The following is a 20,135-nucleotide window of genomic DNA, read 5'->3' as shown; positions in this document are numbered from 1 at the left end:
TGAAAGTCTATGGGTCCGTGAATAAATCATACACCTAGATGTCATTCATGTGGAGTCAGATTAGCATGTTTGATAGGAGAAGCCTGAGAAAACTTTGCGTACAGACAAAAAAATAATGATAAAACTGTGATGGTAACAACTGCCACAGTGATTAAATACTGATGAAAATCGGTCTTTTTTTTTGAGAAAAATCACTAATGTCTTAAGGAGTCCTTAAGCAATTATTATGGAGGTGTCACAAGAGTGTCATCAAAAAATCCCAAAATTTTTTACCGCACAAGCTATACTAGCACAAAATTTTTTTACTATGTTTTTTGTTTTTCTACCTTTTAACTTGCTAATATTTCTTGGACCGTTGTCCACTCCCGTTGACATTACTGCTTTTGAGAATTGATGAGAGTAAACAATTGCAAATTATAGTGCAAATATGAAATGTGCAATAATTTGTGACATTTTACGCCATAAAAGTGCTGCAAATATGATAATAGTTTCCCTACTGTCCTGATGCTGGCCAGTGTCAGGACAACAGTAAGGCTTATTTCATTAGAGCGTATTTGTCATCCGTATTTCATTCGTTATTTACTAATTAAAATATGGTGCTAATGTAAACTGATAGGGCTATTCACATGGACTGTTTTTTGCACATCCATTTTTCAAAAATGCAACATTAAAGATAGATTATGCTCATTAAAGTCTATGGAGAGTGCTTGTAGTACAGATGCATCACTATGTCATCAGTATTGCATCAGTATGTTAATTTACTGCTTTACTTTTTATTGAGCAAGCTGTGAGTCATTTTTGCCTAATGGAAGCAAAATAGTAATGGATGGAAAAACTGATCAAATACTGATGGAATACTGATGCATTCAGTTTAATTATACATCCATATTGCAGATCGGTATTACGGACGCATAATCATACACTCACTTGAAAAAAGTCTTAGGCACTCAAAACTCAATGAAAAAAATGCAAGTAACCAAATTTAACTAATAGATGAATAAAAAAAATCTGCAACATCAAAAACTAACCAAATACTCAACATGGGAACATAGCCTACGTAAGGATTTGCAATGTGATGCATTTTTTAAGCAAAAAACTGCAGAGAATCCTAGAAATTCCTCTGTTTTTCAGAATTCATTCCCAGTTAGTTGAGGGGATTTTCTTTTTGTGGCCTCCTTCTCACATCCGTGTTTCCAGTACGTGTGGTATCCGTTTTTTTTCATGGATACCACGCGTACCTATCATAACCTAAGGTGCTATGCACATGTCTGTGTTTTTTTTTTTTAAATAGACCTTTTCTGTGCAAACCACACTGAGACATGTCCAGTTCTCACAGCAGCACGGATAACAAGGGCCAATACAAGCCTATAGGTCAGTGAAAAACTCGTACAGCACATGATTGGCATCAGTGTACAGTCTGTGTGCCGTCTGTGTTTAACATAGCAAAGTATGGGAGAAGCTTTGTTATTTCTTTCTGTATCCATACCAGAAAAACACTGATGGTAAAAACGGACACACGGATGACACACTGATGGTAATAATGGACACACGGATGACACACTGATGGTAATAATGGACACACAAATGACACACTGATGGTAAAAACGGACACACGGATGACACACTGATGGTAATAATGGACACACGGATGACACACTGATGGTAATAATGGACACACGAATGACACACTGATGGTAAAAACGGACACACGGATGACACACTGATGGTAATAATGGACACACGGATGACACACTGATGGTAAAAACAGACACATGGATGACACACTGATGGTAATAATGGACACACGGATGACACACTGATAGAACAAACTGAAGGCACTAGTACTGGTTTTTCACGTATGTGTTTTCTACAGACGTGTGAAGGAGGCCTTACTGAGACTCCATCAGTGAGCTTGTTCTATCCATATTACTGGAGAGTTTGTAACTCTTTTATCTCTTTTCTGAGCTCCTCTCAGCTGATTTATGACCACAGACCATAATAAAATTCAATGTGCAGCACGGTGGCTCAGTGGTTAGCACTGTAGACTTGTAGCGCTGGGGTCCTGAGATCAAATCCGTTTGCATGTTCTCCCTTTGTTTGTGTGGGTTTCCTCCCACACTGCTGGCATACTGATAGGGAATGTAGATTGTGGGGACAGTGATGATAATATCTGTAAAACGCTGTGGAATTTGATAGCACTATATAAGCAGTACATATACAAAGAAAACAAAGAGCCTGTCAAGGCTTAACAGTGCAACATTTTTAATGAAACCCAATTGCAAAAAAACATTTTCCACCCCAAAAACATGGATTTAAATTATATATATATATATATATATATATATATATATATATATATATATATATATAATATACACACACACACGTGGTGGCCAAAATTGTTGGTACCCCTTGTTTAATGAAAGAAAAACCCACAATGGTCACAGAAATAACTTGAATCTGACAAAGGTAATAATAAATTAAAAATCTATGAAAATGAACAAGTGAAAGTCAGTCATTGCTTTTCAACCCTTCTTCCAAAGATTTTTTTTTTTAAATTAAACTCATAAAATAGGCCTGGACAGAAATGATGGTACCCCTGAAAATAATGTGACAAAAGGGACTTGTTAAATCAAGTTGTGTCCACTAATTAGCATCACATGTGTCTACAATCTTGTAATCAGTCAGTGGGCCTGTATATAGGGCTACAGATACTCACTGTGTTGTTTGGTGACATGGTGTGTACCACACTCAACATGGACCAGAAGAAGCAAAGGAAAGAGTTGTCTCAGGAGATTAATTAGAAAGAAAATTATAAACAAGCATGTTAAAGGTAAAGGTTATAAGACCATCTCCAAGCAGCTTGATGTTCCTGTGACTACAGTTGCACATATTGTTTAGAAATTTAAGATCTGTAGCCAACCTCCCTGGACTTGGCCGCAGGAGAAAAATTGATGACAAATCAAAGAGACGGATAATGCGAATGGTAACAAAAGAGCCCAGGATAACTTCTAAAGAGATTAAAGGTGAACTTCAAGCTCAAGGAACATCAGTGTCGGATCTCACCATCCGTCGTTGTTTGATCCAAAGTGGACTTCATGGGAGACAACCAAGGAGAAAACCATTGTTGAAAAAAAAATCATAAAAAAGCCAGACTGGAATTTGCCAAACTACATATTGACAAGCCACAAAGCTTCTGGGAGAATGTCCTATGGACAGATGAGACAAAAATGGAAGTTTTTGGCAAGGCACATCAGCTCTATATTCACAGATGGAAAAATGAAGCATATCAAGAAAAGAACACTGACCCTACTGTGAAACATGGAGGAGGCTCTGTTATGTTCTGGGGCTGTTTTGCTGCATCTGGCACAGGGTGTCTTGAATCTGTGCAGGGTACAATGAAATCTCAAGACTATCAAGGGATTCTAGAGAGAAATGTGCTGCCCAGTGTCAGAAAGCTTGGTCTCAGTCGCAGGTCATGGGTCTTGCAACAGGATAATTACCCAAAACACACAGCTAAAAACACCCAAGAATGGCCAAGAGGAAAACATTGGACTATTCTGAAGTGGCCTTCTACGAGCCCTGACCTAAATCCTATTGAGCATCTTTGGAAAGAGCTGAAACATGCCGTCTGGAAAAGGCAACCTTCACACACGAGACAACTGGAGCAGTTTGCTCATGAGGAGTGGGCCAAAATACCTGTCTAGAGGTGCAGGAGTCTCACTGACAGTTACAGGAATCGTTTGATTGCAGTGATTGCCTCAAAAGGTTGTTCAACAAAATATTAAGTTAAGAAGAGTACCATCATTTCTGTCCAGGCCTATTTCATGAGTTTATTTATTTTTTTACATTTTATGGAAGCAGGGTTGAAAAGCAATGTCTGACTTTCATTTGTTCATTTTCATAGATTTTTAATTTATTATTACTTTTGTCAGGTTCAAGTTATTTCTGTGACCATTGTGTGTTTTTCTTTCATTAAACGAGGGGTACCAACAATTTTGACCACGTGTGTATTTATATATAAAAAATAAAAATTGTTACCAAAGGTGAGCAACCCTAAAATTATTATTTGTCCATACATCCAAACTACTGATCTTATATAAATGGTGTGTTAGCTGCCATAGAAGATATGTCCACTAGATGGCGATAGTAGGCCTTCTGCCAGACTGCTGACAGCTGCTGTAAAAGTATGGGACAGTACAGGCTGATGTCAGACCCCACCCCGGGGAGAACTAGAGCCAGCCCCCTTCTTTTCCTCTCTGCAGCTTGGAGTGTCCCAGAACCGGAGATGTATGAAACTTCAGCCCAGTGGGAACTGACAACTGACAGTGGAAACTGGACAGCGTGTGCCTGAGAGCTGTGGGTAAGTGTGCCCCTGGGCAAGCAATGACACTGGTGTAGTATTAGTGATCGCTGCATGTTAGGGCTGCTCCCAGCATCTGGCTGCTGCAGATCACTCTGTGCTGCTGCAGATCTGATTCACGTCTTTGGATGTTTGTGCTGTTTATTGCATCCTCCATGCAGTTGTCAATCTGCAAAGGCTGATCCGGAGTGAGTGTCAGTGTGTGACCCGGAGTGAGTGTCAGTGTGTGACCCGGAGTGAGTGTCAGTGTGTGCTCATGTTCTGCGCTCTGTTCTGATAGGAGCGAGGGGTGGGATATGTCAGCAGGATGTTTTCATCAGCTACAGATTCAAGTTTTCTTCTCTTTCCTTCCCAGGCTGCAGAAGGCTCCGGCGTAGAAAAATAAGATAACAAATAAGGGGAGGAAAACTTATCAGTGGACTGCAGCAATTGTAAGGAAAATCCCACAAGGAGGACATGAGGGCTGTGCGGTTTCTAAGCGCGTGTCTTCTCGTCTGCTGGCGCTCGTCGTATGCAGGTAATGTCAATTGTCAGCCCCTGTGCAAGAAATCAAAACCACAGAATGTGCTGTGGACTCTGCAGAGGTAACGGAGCTGGATGCTTTGTGCACCGTGATTGCAGTAGGATACACGAGTCCTATTACAACGCGTCGTACCAAGTGACAAACTCAGCTCTGCTGCATCTGTGTGTACTCCCTACAGCAAAGCGAGCCGTACTCAACTCTGAGGGTTGATCGAGATGTTCACATAAATGTAACATGATAATTGTGGAGAGACACATATCATCATGGCATGTTTCTGTTTGTAGGACAAGGGCTTAACCTGTAGGGTAAGATTTGTTTTTGCGCTAGATGTCATATTGAAGCAGGAGCATAACCCACAGCTCTGATGATAAGCCACACGATGAGTGCGTGGGAGCCGCTGGCTGGTGGCTACTAAACTATACAAATTAAATGGGTTCTAAGTTTGTTGTATATTTTTACGTTAATTCTTCTTTCTCAAGCATGGTTTCTGGTAAGACTATGTTCCCATGATGAGTTTTTGGTGAGTTTTTTCCACTGCATATTTTTGAAAAAAATGCAAGTAACCTTACATTTAATGGGTGCAGAAAACCTGCAACATCAATAACTCACCAAAAGCTCAGTATAGGAACATAGCCTAAGTGTGTAAGCATACATATTAATGCCGAGTATAGGTTATCGGTGGAGATCCGACCGCTGGAATCCGCACAGATCAGCAGAACGGATCCCCGCTAGAATAGACTGGCAGTGCCAATGCTCGATGGAGCTGCAGAGCACTGCTCTCGGCGTTTTCTGACAGCCTCATAGAGAATGAATGGAGCGGTGATCAAGTATCCGACCGATAATGTAGATAAAAGTTCTCCGATCTGCTGACCGCTGAGGTCCTGGTGGTGGAAGACCCACCAGTCAGCAAGTTCTCACCTATCTAACAGCTTATTTTCACTGGACAATCCCTTTGACTTCATCTATATGCTGCTGTTTTTATAGCGCAGAATCCGCTGGGAAATCTTTCACATTTGCAGCATTGTCAATTTCTTTTACGGAAACGCACATTTTTGGTGTAGATTTTACCCATTCATTTCAATGAGTACTTGTAAATATGCAGGCATAACCTTTTACATTGTTCTATCGGCTTTTTGGTGTGTTTCTGCAGCAAAAAAAGCAGCTAAAAATGCATGAAAAAGTTCGGAAAACTTTACATGCAAACACTCCGGATTTCAGTTTTTAAATCTGTGTGTACAAAACCGCAATGTATGAACCCAGCTTTAATGTATTGGATTGTGCGAGGGACGCTTTGAATAGGCTGGTTATAATATGATCATTATCCCCTAGTCACATTGCCGCACAAGTGATGGCCAGCCTGTTATCAGTACACTTGGTAATGATAGTTGTGCATTAGCTGATGCAGCACAGATTGGTTACCTCTAGTATTAACCGATTTATGGACAGCTGGTATGCTGCACAATTAACTAGTCGATCAGGTGTCCTTCTGGAAGGTAATGCTGGAACTAGTGGTTCCACAAAGGTTGCTGGTGTTAGACAAGTTGAGCACTATGCGGCACACTTGACCAGCACAGCGAGGGGTTAAAGTGTCTATATGGTGTGATGTAATGCAGATTGCTTGCGTTATGTTAATTGCTGTACACAGCAACACACACAAACTGCACAATAACATCCTGGTGGGAACGCTCAGGTGCTGCAGTGTCACCTCGCAGGCTAATAGTTGTTCTCTGAAGGGAAGTTGGTCTTTATCCCAATAAAGTTATAAGGAAATTGGATATAAATGTATAAATTCTGTCATTTACAGTGGAATAAATCCTCCCTCGTGTTTCACCTGTTTGATATAAGACGTGTGTGTTCTGCTGAGTGCAGCAGGCGGCGGCACGCACCGTCTCCGTGTGCCACAGCTGTTCCTAATAGTACCAACTCCAGAGCATCACTTCTGCCCTGGATCTCATTGAATTACAGGGTACGGCTTTCCTTCTTGTTACACGTTCCCAAGAGATGCCGAGCGCTGATCTACAAATTGTTCCAAGCTTACTTGTGGTGTCCAACACATTGATGCTATGGGTGGTCTGCGAGTGTCCTCCTGAATCTGTGCACCTGAGTGCGGAGGTAACCTGAAAGAAAATCCAGGTTTACAAATACCGTATATTTACCTTCTAATACAAATATTATGATAACGATTGATGACACTCATATGAAACAAATCTGCTTCTTCTTTCTCCTTTTTTCCCTTTTTTTTCCCCTTGTTCTTCTTTTCCTTCTTCTTTTTCTCCTTCATTCTCTCCTTTTTTCTCTCTTTCTTTCTCTCCGTTCTATCCTTCATTCTCTCTTTCATTCTCTCCTTTCTCTCCTTCTTTCTCTCCGTCCTTCTCTCCTTCATTGTCCTTTTTTCTCTTCTTCTTTCTCTCCTTTCTTTTTCTCTTCTTCATTCTCTCCTTCATTCTCTCCTTCATTCTCTCCTTTTTTCTCTCTTTCTTTCTCTCCGTTCTATCCTTCATTCTCTCTTTCATTCTCTCCTTTCTCTCCTTCTTTCTCTCCGTCCTTCTCTCCTTCATTGTCCTTTTTTCTCTTCTTCTTTCTCTCCTTTCTTTTTCTCTCCTTTCTTTTTCTCTCCTTCATTCTCTCCTTTTTTCTCTCATTCTTTCTCTCATTCTTTCTCTCCTTCTGTTATTTTTGATTTGGTATAAAGGCTGTGATCCCTCCAATGTGCTGAGCACTTGCAAGATATTAAAGATTTGATGGATACATGTGAGATTCCAAAAATTATTTCATTGTTTTTGTTTTAAATTTCTCAGGCTATGTTCACACGCACTGTTTTTACTGCATTTTTTCACACAGTCAAAACGCTGCGTTCAAAATACAGGCTTTCTGCAGCATTTTCGCTGCACAGTTTTTGCATCGCGTTTGGGTGTGGATCACATGTTTACAGTGTATGTTTAATAAAGTTAGTTTTATTCCCCAAAAAACATGCAAAAAAACCTGTTGCGTTTTTTTTTTTTTTGCAGCTTTTGTTTCCACTTTCTCGTTGACTCCTTTGAGTGAAAAAATGCTCAAAGAAATGACATTCTGCAGAATTAAAAACTATGCAGTTCTCAAATTCAGTCAGGAGAAAAAACAAGCGTGTGCATGAGATTTCTGAAATCTCATAGTTTTTTGCTTTTACTGCAAAACACTGCTTCTTATTTGCATAAAAAATTTGCAAAAAAAACCCCCAAAAAACGCTACATGTGAATATAGCCTCAAGATGCAAAATACAGAACATCATTTACAAAAAGCAAACTATTTAAGGAAGCCTCCTTCATTGCTTATCCACCTCCTTTCCCCCTTATTATCTGTAATAAAACACATTTTATGTGCCGTATTTTCCAATGTCATTTTTAAAATTTCCAATACAACTTCGATGTCTGTCATTAAGATGGTAGAGTCTTTACAGTCAAGCGTTCAGAGGGGCCTTCTTTGCCGCTAATAGCGTTAGATGAATAATTTTTAGTGTTTTGGCTTCTGAAAAATGCAAAGTCAATAAACTGGAACAGTGATTTTATCTAAACTACAGCCAGTAGCCCAGTAAGTGCCACACTGTTGGAATCAGGGTCTCTGTCCCTATTTTATACTTCTCTCAGATTGAGGAGCATAAACCTGATGGCTGATTCCATTTAGCAACCTCCTATCATTTTGAGGGTCTCCGGGGGTCCCTTTGCTTTGAAGCTGATTTGCAGATTATTCTCATATACATTACATTCATGGTACTCTTGTCAATATGATATTTTGCAGGTCACAATTTGGAAATGTATTCTAAAAATTGTCTATGTATGTCCCCATTGTGTAATGCATGTTGGTTTTTGGGACAAGATTTGTAAAATATTGTTGCATTATGGGGCAACTAGACTCTTTTTATCTACTGTTTAGTGTTTTTATTTAACCCAAGAATGGCTTTTGATCATTTTTGTATTATCTTGATTTCTCTGGCAGATTATTAAAGGGGTTTTCCCGCGAGCAAAGTACATTTTAATTAATAGATCTTGGAATAATAATAAGTTCCACAATTGGATGTGTTTTCAAAAAAATGTTCCTGTGCTGAGATAATCTCATAAATGTGCCCCTGCTGTGTACTGTGTAATGGCTGTGTCTGACCGTGCAGGAACATGGTCTGATCATACCACATCTCCTGGGCAGGGGGGAGAAAAAGAGTATACAGACATTACAGCACGGGGATTACAGCTGATTCTTTCTGTGAGGAAAAACATTTCACTACCTGTTTTAAGCAGTGTTTTACCTTAAGTAAAAATCAGCTGTGATCCCGTGCTGTCCTGTCTGTATACTCTTTTCCTTCCTCCCCTGTCCAGGAGCTGCGGTATGATTAGACCATGTTCCTGTATGTTCAGACACAGCCATTACACAGTACACAGCAGGGGCACATTTATAAGATTATCTCAGCACAGGAACATTTTTTGTAAACACGTCCAATTGTGGAAGTTATTATTATTCAAAGATCTATTTATGAAAATGTTGATTAAAATTAACTTTGTTTGTGGAAAAATCCCTTTAAATGCAGCTTTGGTAAAAGCTGTGACAGTTTTGTTCAGTTTATCTGAAATATCAGTTTACTTCTAATGTTTATAACATTGCTGGTCACACTTTTTTTCCCCAAATACAGTTGAAAAGCTTATGTACTTTTCGCATGCGACTACCATCAACTCCACTGCAGGGAGAGTAGAGCCGGTGCACAACAGAATCTCAGCCCGTCACTGCCCATAAGCAGAAACCACTGGCGTGCTCAGAGATAGGCGACGGCATTCTGTTACCGCACATGATGTTACTGACTTCTGATTTAATGGGTGTCATTAATCTAATAACGATATCATGCACATTATATTATACTTATGTTTTCTTCCAGTGTTTATTTGGTCAGTTGTTAGTGATGTCACGTGGTGATCTGGATGCTCCAGTTGATAACATGACAGATCTAGAACTCAATGACCTTTTCTAATAGACAAACAGTGTTCAGTGTACATAATATGACTGTAAACAATGTGATATGGTAGTGGATTGTTTTATATTATCTTTACAAACAATTACAAATCTATACCTTTTGAATTATTTTAGCAGCTCATTGATTAGTTCACTTTTCATCTATAATTTATTTATACTTCAAGGAATTGTCAAACTTAAACAGCTTTCCTGACATGTCTGTTTTAATTAATACATCTCCATGAAATAACAATAATATTGCAGATTTTCTTAAACCCGCCCCCCCCATTATTTCAATTTCAAATTTATGAATACACTGACAAATGCGGGTAACTTTTTAAGCTTGTTAAAGGGACATTTCCCTAAACAGTCTGGCACTGTCAGTGATTATTGGACAATGTAAGTGTGTGCAGTGACCCTCCCCTAAGTGTGTGCAGTGACCCTCCCCTAAGTGTGTGCAGTGACCCTCCCCTAAGTGTGTGCAGTGACCCTCCCCTAAGTGTGTGCAGTGACCCTCCCCTAAGTGTGTGCAGTGACCCTCCCCTAAGTGTGTGCAGTGACCCTCCCCTAAGTGTGTGCAGTGACCCTCCCCTAAGTGTGTGCAGTGACCCTCCCCTAAGTGTGTGCAGTGACCCTCCCCTGTGTGTGTGCAGTGACCCTCCCCTGTGTGTGTGCAGTGACCCTCCCCTGTGTGTGTGCAGTGACCCTCCCCTGTGTGTGTGCAGTGACCCTCCCCTGTGTGTGTGCAGTAACCCTCCCCTGTGTGTGTGCAGTAATCCTCCCCTGTGTGTGTGCAGTAACCCTCCCCTGTGTGTGTGCAGTGACCCTCCCCTGTGTGTGTGCAGTGACCCTCCAGTGAGTGTGTGCAGTAACCCTCCCCCCTGTGTGTGCAGTGACCCTCCAGTGAGTGTGTGCAGTAACCCTCCACTAAGTATGTGTACTGACCCTTCCCTGTGTGTGTGCAGTGACCCTCCCCTGTGTGTGTGCAGTGACCCTCCCCTGTGTGTGTGCAGTGACCCTCCCCTGTGTGTGTGCAGTGACCCTCCTCTGTGTGTGTGTAGTGACCCTCCTCTGTGTGTGTGCAGTGACCCTCCCCTGTGTATGTGCAGTGACCCTCCCCTGTGTGTGTGCAGTGACCCTCCCCCGTGTGTGTGCAGTGACCCTCCCCCGTGTGTGTGCAGTGACCCTCCCCCGTGTGTGTGCAGTGACCCTCCCCTGTGTGTGTGCAGTGACCCTCCCCCGTGTGTGTGCAGTGACCCTCCCCTGTGTGTGTGCAGTGACCCTCCAGTGAGTTTGTGCAGTAACCCTCCCTTAAGTATGTGTAGTGACCCTCCCCTGTGTGTGTGCAGTGACCCTCCCCTGTGTGTGTGTAGTGACCCTCCCCTGTATGTGTGCAGTGACCCTCCCCTGTGTGTGTGCAGTGACCCTCCCCTAAGTGAAAACAGGTGAAACAGTAATATTATCAAAAGTGCAGCAAGATGCCCAGGGAGTGACTCAGTGCTGGAATCTGGGTCTCTGCCCCTATGTTATACTTCCCTCAGACAGGGAAACATAAACCTGATGACTTTTCTCTTTAACAATCTCTTGGGGGCCGCTTTGCTTGCAGCTGATTGCAGGTACATTATATATTTATGGCTCTCCTGTCAATGTGGTTCTTTCAGATTGACCATGAGATTGTTGCTTTTAATGTTTTCTTTAGTTGCTTTTTATACATTAATTAGCATGTATTGTATTGTATTGTCTTGTATTGTATTGTAGATGAATGGCAAAAAGAGCTCCAGCAGTAGCAGTACTGATATAATGCTGCTTCCTGCTGTGTGCTCCATCAGTCTGTGTGCAGACTGGACTTCAGGCACTTATCTTGTTGGCTGCTTGGTCTTGTGACAGTGACATAGTATCTGAACTAAATCTGATTACATTGCTGTAGACAAAGTAATTAAAAAAAACAGTACTTCACGAATGCATGGACATATTTCATCATCAGCGAAACGAATCTACTTCTCAACTACAGAAGTGCCATGCTGTCTACCGTGAAAATATATTACAGAATTCTAAATGTAATTTAAAGTGGTTGTCCACTACTATTATATTGTTGACCTATCCTTAAGATAGGTCTTCAATATCAGCTCAGTGGGGGTCTCATACCCAGCACCTGCACCAATCAGATGTTATCCCTCCAACGGCGGGATGTAAACATTGTACGAATTGGAACAGTACAGCTCCATACACTACTTAGTGGCCGTTCCTGGTACTGCAGATCAACTTCTGTCTTCTTCATGCAGTGGACTAAATGTCTCCTGATGTCACCTCTGCAACTTGCCAACAATGATCAGGGACTGAGAGTGGAGCTAAAGATCATTTTGTTTTTTTAGCCTTGGCAAGTCTGGGAACTAAAAAAAGTTATTACTGGAAAACCCCTTTAAAACATAGAAAATGCTACCTTTTACTATCTTTACTAGGTAGGCTCACACTAATGCCCACCAGTTACACTGTTTTTCATGGCATGGAAATCTTCACGTAACCTTTTTCTTTTTGGGAATTGATGTAAAATGCTATAGATTTCTTTTTTTTTCACCATAAATGTATTTCCCCATGGAAAATCATTATGAGACACTAGTGAGTTATATCTGGCAGCGGAAACCTAATATAGGGATGACCGGTTAAGGGATAGGGATCAGGAAGAGACATTTTGTGAATGTTATAGACCTAATTACAAGCGTACACTTTCAGACGTCGGGAACATCTCTAAATTTCATGCCCAGCTCTCAATCTATCAATACTGAGCTGTATTCCGAAATGTGGCAGACAGCCTGTATGCGGGTAAATAGACTTTTTAAGAGTTTCTCTTCTTTTTTAATTGTGCCTGCCAATGCTTATGCACTGTTTAAGGCAGCTTGCATCACTGCCCTAAGTAATGCATTCCAAGAAATACTAAAATCATGTTTGTAATTTATCATTTTTGGAAAAAAGAAAGGGAGTCTTTAAATACAGAATTTTTTTCTGTGCGTCAAAACAAAGATATTGTTTTGGTTACATTGAGTTGAGCATGGTCGTTCTAGCTGTCACATATAGACTTAGCACCTGTGATTCTCAAATCTGACAGGTTGAAATGAGACAGAAATTACGCAATAGACAACATGCATTCCGGGCATCATTTACTGGAGTGAGTCACACCGGAGTGCCGGCCAAAGGTGCAGCAACCCAGGCTGCCAGACAAAGGATCTGATGGCAGATAAGAACCAATTGCCCATTTATAAAACTGCTTATAAAAGAAAAGACACCGACTTGGACACAATACTTTGTGTGACGTATATCACTGTCATCTTTCCAGAACTTCTGCCCTTTCCGTACTAAGCGATTACTCAATGCTTGGCTGTGTTGTAAAATGCGAAGTGCTCCCCCCCTCCGCTCTTACTAATATGTTACTTTTTTAATGGAGTCACATTTAGTAACTGTCGTGCTTCTGGATTCTAACCCTTGATCCTGTGTTCTGTGGTCGGTGTCTCTTTCCACTGAGACACAACAGATACACCTTTTCTTTGGGTGTTTTAGTTCTGTTATCTTTGTTTCTGTCGGTTTTGGGTAACAGGTGTTTTTCATTTACTCTGTTTGTCTGTCTTATCACCTTTCAGGTGCAGGTTTTAATACCTTCCCCAGTGGTGTTTCCTGCTGGTGTTAGTTTTGTTGGATTCATTCACTTTGCTGTAGTTTGTTTTGTTTGCTGTTGTTTTCTGTGTAATTCTTTTATTCCTTAGGAAACTGCTACTCTAGCAATCCTAGAAGCTGCTAGGGACATTTAGGGTAAGCTGCCATTGAGTGGGGGCGCAATTGCGTTATCTTAGGGTGCCAACCTCCACGGTCAGGCAGGGACAGATCAGAGTCAGAGAAGGACTTTTCCTAGTCTGAACAGGGACCTGTCAAGTTCAGGTATTTGTCTCCCTGGTTTGTACGTTACCTGTGTGAATGTGCTTTAGGAGTCATAACGGTAACCTTAATAATAGCAATGATGTTTTATGCAATTAAGGATATGGCTTCGGCACCATTTTAGGTACGTACAGGCTGTACAGCATTGGAATGCTATTTTCCTGCAGATTAACCCATATCTGCGCATAAATAGCTTTTTCCAATTTGTCAGGTACCCTTTAAGGCCAATTACCCACATTTGACTTTATGTATGCACTATAGTATATATTGAGTATATAGCCTGTCTAAACTGTGTACATATACAATTCCATTGTGTGTGATAACCTGCCATAAAAAAAAATATTTTTTTATTCTGCTGTATGGGTTTTTTTGTGTATAGAGGAATTGAAAAACGAAATGGACCATGTTATAAGTAGGTCTGTGGGATCCAGCATACCATCGTAGACCCAAAGGGCACCCTCTTTCTCATACATTCGCCCATTAACGTCTATAAACAACACAAGGACTCAAGACAGTGTGACTTTAAAGGCGTCCGAATGATTGGTAGCTAGAGCTAGCATCTTGGATGAGCTAGTGACCCAAACTGTGCAGGTACTGATGCTGTAAGCATCATAGGAGCACAAGGACACTGATGGATTCTATGATCCAGCCAGCTTCAGAGCAGTGCTTGCAAGCTCGATATAAAAATGCTTGTAAGCGCCGCACTACTTTCTTAGGAGACTGTACACTGATGATAGACTGCAATGGAGGCCATTAATCTTGGGAACGAGCACTAAACAATGAAATGAAAAATGCCTCCGTTTTTTAGAACTGAAAGGATTTTTAATAAGGACCAAATTGGCAAGTTGATTGTTTTTACAAACACTTTGCAATTTTTTTTCTATTTATGATGTTAGGAAAACCCCTTTAAGAAAAGGTGGATTTTGCTATAGTTTCCCAGCAGGATTTAGATATTTTTCCATTGCAAATGAAGTGCACAGTTTTACTTGTTGACCCCTCATATCTTTAAATAGTAACTCCAAATCTATCTTAAGCATCAGAGTGACCCAGTACTGATTTTACGACTGTCATCCACTGCTGAACATTTTGAGAAGATCATGTTTAATTGAAACATAAATTACTTTGTAGGATAATAGGTTGACTTGCCGACATTTGAAACTTAGATTTTTAAAAAATTAGAAAAATTTGTAAGGGGCTCATACACATTAGACAAAATTTGGTTAAACTCACTGACTTCGTCAGAATGAGGCAACAATCTAACGAGTAAGGGGGTCTTCAGCCGTTCCCCTGATGTTCAACCTGCCCAAGGCTAAAGGCGTTGCCCAAGATTTTTCAAAAATTATCTAAAAGTAAGAAATGTGTTAAAATAATTAAAACTTTCCAATCCCATGCCACTCCAGTATCACTGCTCAGATCATTTTTGCCTCATTTCCTACACTTAGGCCATTATTGAAAAAAAAAAAAAAAACAACCCCTTTAAAAAAATGTTTGGATCTTGACTGCCATAAAGTGATGACTGTTTAGTATGACATATTAACTTAGGTTCACCCAAAAGATCAACGTTCTCGACAGCACATTACCCCGTATAAATAATACCTGCGCTGCCAAGAACATTGGCAGCTTGTGTGCACTGAGCGATCTATCACAGATCTGTTCGCATCTGAAGCGCGATCGCCCTGTCCAAACAGGCTATTGGGCAGCATGGTGGCTCAGTGGTTAGCACTGCAGCCTTGCAGCACTGGGGTCCTGGGTTCAAATCCCACCATGTTCTCCCCGTGTTTGTGTGGGTTTCCTCCGGGTTCTCCGGTTTCCTCCCACATTCCAAAGACATACTGATAGGGAATGTAGATTGTGAGCCCCAATGGGGACAGTGCCGATAATGTCTGTAAATTGTCTGAATTGTAAAGCGCTGCGGAATATGTTGGCACTATATAAATAAAAAGATTATTATTTTTAAATGGCCACGGATCATTGCACAGTGTAAAGACACCCTTAAGGTCTGGATGCCTATTGCACTAATGACAGCCAAACCCGCCAATATCGGTGGACTTGGCCAACATTCTAATGTGTCTCTTTCTTGACATCATCCTATTTTGTACTGCGGATCCTTTTGTTCTCCGCTAGATAATTTACCTTCAGAGAAGTCTGGCAGAGAGCACAGGTGTGTTAGGCAGAGTGAGTATAGAGGAGTTTGGAGAATCCGCTTTTGACCGAACCATTATTCGGCCCACAGCCATCTATTGTGTATTGTGCCCCTTAAGTTGGCAATACACATTAGACTTATGTTGGCCAAACCGGCCAATATCACCAGGTTCGACCGACTATCTAATCTGTATGGGGGTGACGGCCAACTGATGGTCGGCAGAGATGTCTATCTGGAATCTCCGATTTCAGAGTGTTCTCCCTTAGATAAGCCGCTGGCCTGACTTGTCAGTTGGCAGCTACTCCTCGAGAACACAGGAGCGCTCGGCCGAGCGAGGGCTCCTGTGTATGGAAGAGATGGCTGTCACCCGAATGATCTTTTGGCCGACAGCCATGTAATGACCATCTAATGTGTATGGCCAGCTTTACGCCTATTTAAACTGTAGGGATTTTACTCACTTGGGTACGATTGGAGGCAAACAGGAGGCATGTTCCTTTAAATCTTCATGTTGGTTTATTACCTCATAAACCCGGCAAAAGTAAAGGAATACAAACAGCCTTTAGTGCAGGCAAAACAAAGTAAAATGTCCATAAAGCAAGTCTCTGCTTAAGCCAGTCCTGTGGGCACACAGGCTGCGTAGCGTTCAGCTCACTGGCTCAGTCTGGCCAAACAACACACAGGAGGCCTTCTCCCTCCAGACACACAGACCATGTGCCAAACAGCAGCATCCATTTTAAAGGCTGTTAACCACACCCAGAGGTGAGGTATGTGGGTAGCTGGACCTGCCCAACTCTCCAAGCTACCCATAACCTGGTCCCAGGTGCACCAAATGATCCTCTCAGTGCTTACCTGCACTAGAGAAACACTCCGGGTTACATCACAGAGGACAACCATCTCTGTGACACATACCTCCCATCAACTATGCGACCCTTAGCCACCTTACAAGACATATAACTCAGGTGACCGTTCAGAACAAAGACTTGGATTAGTTGCTGTTCATTTCTGTGAAAGGCTCCATATTGTCTCTAAAAAGTTAATGATTGACCACTACAGGTATAACTCCAGTGAGCAGCCTGCAGACTTCACTTTGTTTAACCAACCAATTTACCCTCCCAAACTATCAGCAGAGAGATCTATGAGAACTTAGCATCAAAGGGAGTTATCAAAGCTAAGTGTTAGCCATTAGAGTGTGAAAGCAATGTTTACTTGTCAGAGGAGGAGGTTATACATAGTGATGAATGTGCAGGTCCATCAATGGGCAGTCTTGTGGCTTGGAGGTTACAGAGAATTTTCTAACATCTGGGTGGTTGAGAGATTGTTTGAAGAACCTGGGGAAGGCAGCACCGTGACTTGGGAAAACAGTCAGCATTTGTGTTGCCTGTACACTAGAGTCTTCTTATTTATTACTGTAGGGCATTATATTTAGGTTTTACATATTTAACTGACATACAAAATAAAGCAAGTAAAATCTAAAGTATGAGTGAAGCGCGCAGTTTTAATTTACCAATTCAGAACTTAAGCATGCTGTACTAGAAGTTTTATAATGAGAAGATTGTCTTTTTTACTAGACAATTCCAATAGTAATAGAAAAAAAGCATTAAAGGGAAGCTATCATCAGAAAATTAGCTATTTTATTAAATCAGATTTTTGTGATATGAATTTTTTACTAAATTGGCAACATTTTGATTTTTTTTTCATATCACAAACTTTATTTATTAAAAAAAAGCAAAATTAGTAATGTTGAAATTTTCACAGTGACCTATTTAGACTCATTCTTCCTGTCCTTTTAAGAAGAGTTTTCAGCAGGCTCCTTATGATCAGAGGCAGGATTACATTGACAGATAACACTCCTATACACAGCTATGCAAATTGTCTCTTCAGAGAGGAAGATGACTAGAACTCTAGTGCCACTTATAAGAAGTAGCAATCCTAAAAGTCAATATCGACTCTCTAACGAGTCTTGTCACATGACTTAGGATAAAAGCCAAAACCAGAATCTCAATTTGCAGACACTGTGTTTCGGGGTACTGCCCCTCATCAGTGCAAAGTGTGAGTTCTGGTTTGGCTGAGTGAGAGGCGTCTGACCGAGGTCCAAGGGGTAATGTTTCTCCTTGCGGAGAGTGACATGTCAAGCCTGACATGCCATGGTGAGGAGACTTTTAAGCCATAATGCTCCTCTGGGAAATGTGCAAATTGTCTCCTATACATAGCTATGCAAATTGTTTCTTCAAAGAGGAAGAGGACTAGAACTCTAGTCCCACCTATAGGAAGTAGCAATCCTAAAAGTTAATATCAACTCTCTAACGAGCCTTGTGACTCGCCCCCTGGGCCGTGGGGCACCCGGAACCGGGCTTTAGGGCGATGATGGGGGTAGTAGTGGAAACCCGATCCCGTGGCTCAGGGTGGTCAGACCAAATGCTGTGGCAGTCTATCTGTAGGGTTTTGAATGTCCGACTACGCCACCCGTGGATTGCGGTCAGGGATGACCGCCGCTGCAAGGCAGACCGCTGAGGCTGATGTTGGTATGCAGCACAGGGATAGGATAACTCCCCACGGGAAGAGTGTAGCCTCAGGGCAGTGTAATAGGATGCTGGGGGTGATGGTGCAAGCCGCAATAATAAGGGTTCAGAGTCTGATTCAAACAGTCCAGGGTCTTTATTGTAGTTAGTACTAATGACCCAACAGGAGTACAGGGTAGGAATGGGCATGGGTGTCTGAGAGCATTCGGGCGAGCCCCACTGGTCAGGGTGAGTGGGTAGGCCTACCGTTCTCTCTCTGCCCTTGCTGACTATCCCCCTTTTCGTGGTGTGATAGCCCACGTCCCTGAGCTGGCCGTGTACTACGCCTGTATGGCTTGCGACTCGGGCCTTAGGTACCTGTTGCTTCTCCTTGCTGTACCGGTCCCTCTGTGTGGCGGAGCCTCCAGGCTTCTTAGGCCAAGGAACCTGAAATCCCTTGCGGGTTGGTTATCTGCTGCCGGGCTTGCAACCCTGACAGCCTCGGACCCCAGTGTCCGGTTGTGTAGTTCTCTCTCAGCCAGGACCGGCTCTCGTCGCCTCTGTCCCTGGCTTGCTGTTCCTCCTCTGCCTCCCGGACTCCGTAGCTGCTGCTGACCTGTCCCTTTCCTCTGGGAACCCTTCTGGATGGTTCAGAAGTGGGTCCTGGTCTCCCTAACCCTGCCCTCAGTTCCAGCTTTTATAGGGGCAGCCTGCTCCCCCTACTGGCCTGGGACAGGAGGTGCTGCATGCTAATGGTCCCTGACCAGGGAGCCTCCCTCCTGCTCTCAGACATAGCCTTTAATGTTTGTGGCATCCAGGCCTGGGGTGACACACTTGTCACATGACTTAGGATAAAAGAGAGGAAGAGAACTAGAACTCTAGTGTCACCTATTTGAAGTAGCAATCCTAAAAGTCAATATCGACTCTCTAATGAGCTATACACAGCTAATAATTCACCAATGGTAATAGGCGATGTCACCCTAACCCTGCTCTCCTTCTCTTCACAATGTTTTTTACACAGCCTCATTAGACACTTCCAAACAAAAGATAGGGTTAGGCTATGTGCCCACGATGCAGAAATGCTCAGGATTTTTTCCTGAGCGTTTCTGCACCTCCCTGGCAGAAAAAAACGCATGCGGATTTGTACATGCAGATTGTACATGCGGATTTGTACATGCAGATTGTACATGCGGATTGTACATGCGTTTTCCTGCCAGGGACATGCGGAAATGAAGCGTTCTTCACATGCATTTCCGCATGCGGGTTGACAAGCGCTTTCCAAGCGATTTTAGCATCACTTGGAAAGTGCTTGACAACTTGGTCACACTATATAAATCCATGCAACCGGCATGGATTTATATAGTGTGACCCGAGAGAATGTCAAAAAATAAAAAAATAAATATATACTTACCCTCCGATGGCCCCCGGTGTCCTGCTTCACTCCGTTCTCCCTTGCCGGCAGCGGTAACTGAAGGACCTGCCGACGTCAGTGTCACGTGACCCGTCACATGACTCTGACGTCAGCGCAGGTCCTTCATTCCATAGCGAAGTGCGGGAAGCAAGGAGGAGCGCAGCGCGGGCCGCCAGAAGGTAAGTATATATTTATTTTTTATTTTATTCTTTTTTTTACAGCTTTTTTAATGGTACCTGGGTGTGGATGAGACTCTCCTCTCCTCTACACCCGGGTACCATCCGCACATTAGAACGCACCAA

The 20,135-nt window shown here is 42.2% G+C and overlaps 1 protein-coding gene across 2 annotated transcripts in view; it reads left to right on the top strand.

The window, feature by feature from the left end:
- Positions 1 to 4,206: 4,206 nt before the first annotated feature.
- Positions 4,207 to 20,135, top strand: part of TGFBR3 (transforming growth factor beta receptor 3) — a 251,927-nt gene continuing 235,998 nt past the window's right edge. For both annotated transcript variants that reach the window (XM_073643185.1, XM_073643184.1), the window contains exons 1-2: positions 4,207 to 4,363; positions 4,719 to 4,880. In XM_073643185.1, coding sequence (XP_073499286.1) covers positions 4,820 to 4,880 — 61 coding nt within the window. In that variant the 5' untranslated portion in view covers positions 4,207 to 4,363; positions 4,719 to 4,819. The remainder of the gene's footprint in view (positions 4,364 to 4,718; positions 4,881 to 20,135) is intronic.

The sequence above is a fragment of the Phyllobates terribilis genome, unplaced genomic scaffold, assembly GCF_046119375.1.
Source record: "Phyllobates terribilis strain yellow unplaced genomic scaffold, ASM4611937v1 Scaffold_8__6_contigs__length_399053987, whole genome shotgun sequence".
NCBI lineage: Eukaryota > Metazoa > Chordata > Amphibia > Anura > Dendrobatidae > Phyllobates > Phyllobates terribilis.
The sequence above is the reverse complement of the archived record's forward strand: the minus strand, read 5'-3'. Positions and strand labels throughout refer to the sequence as shown.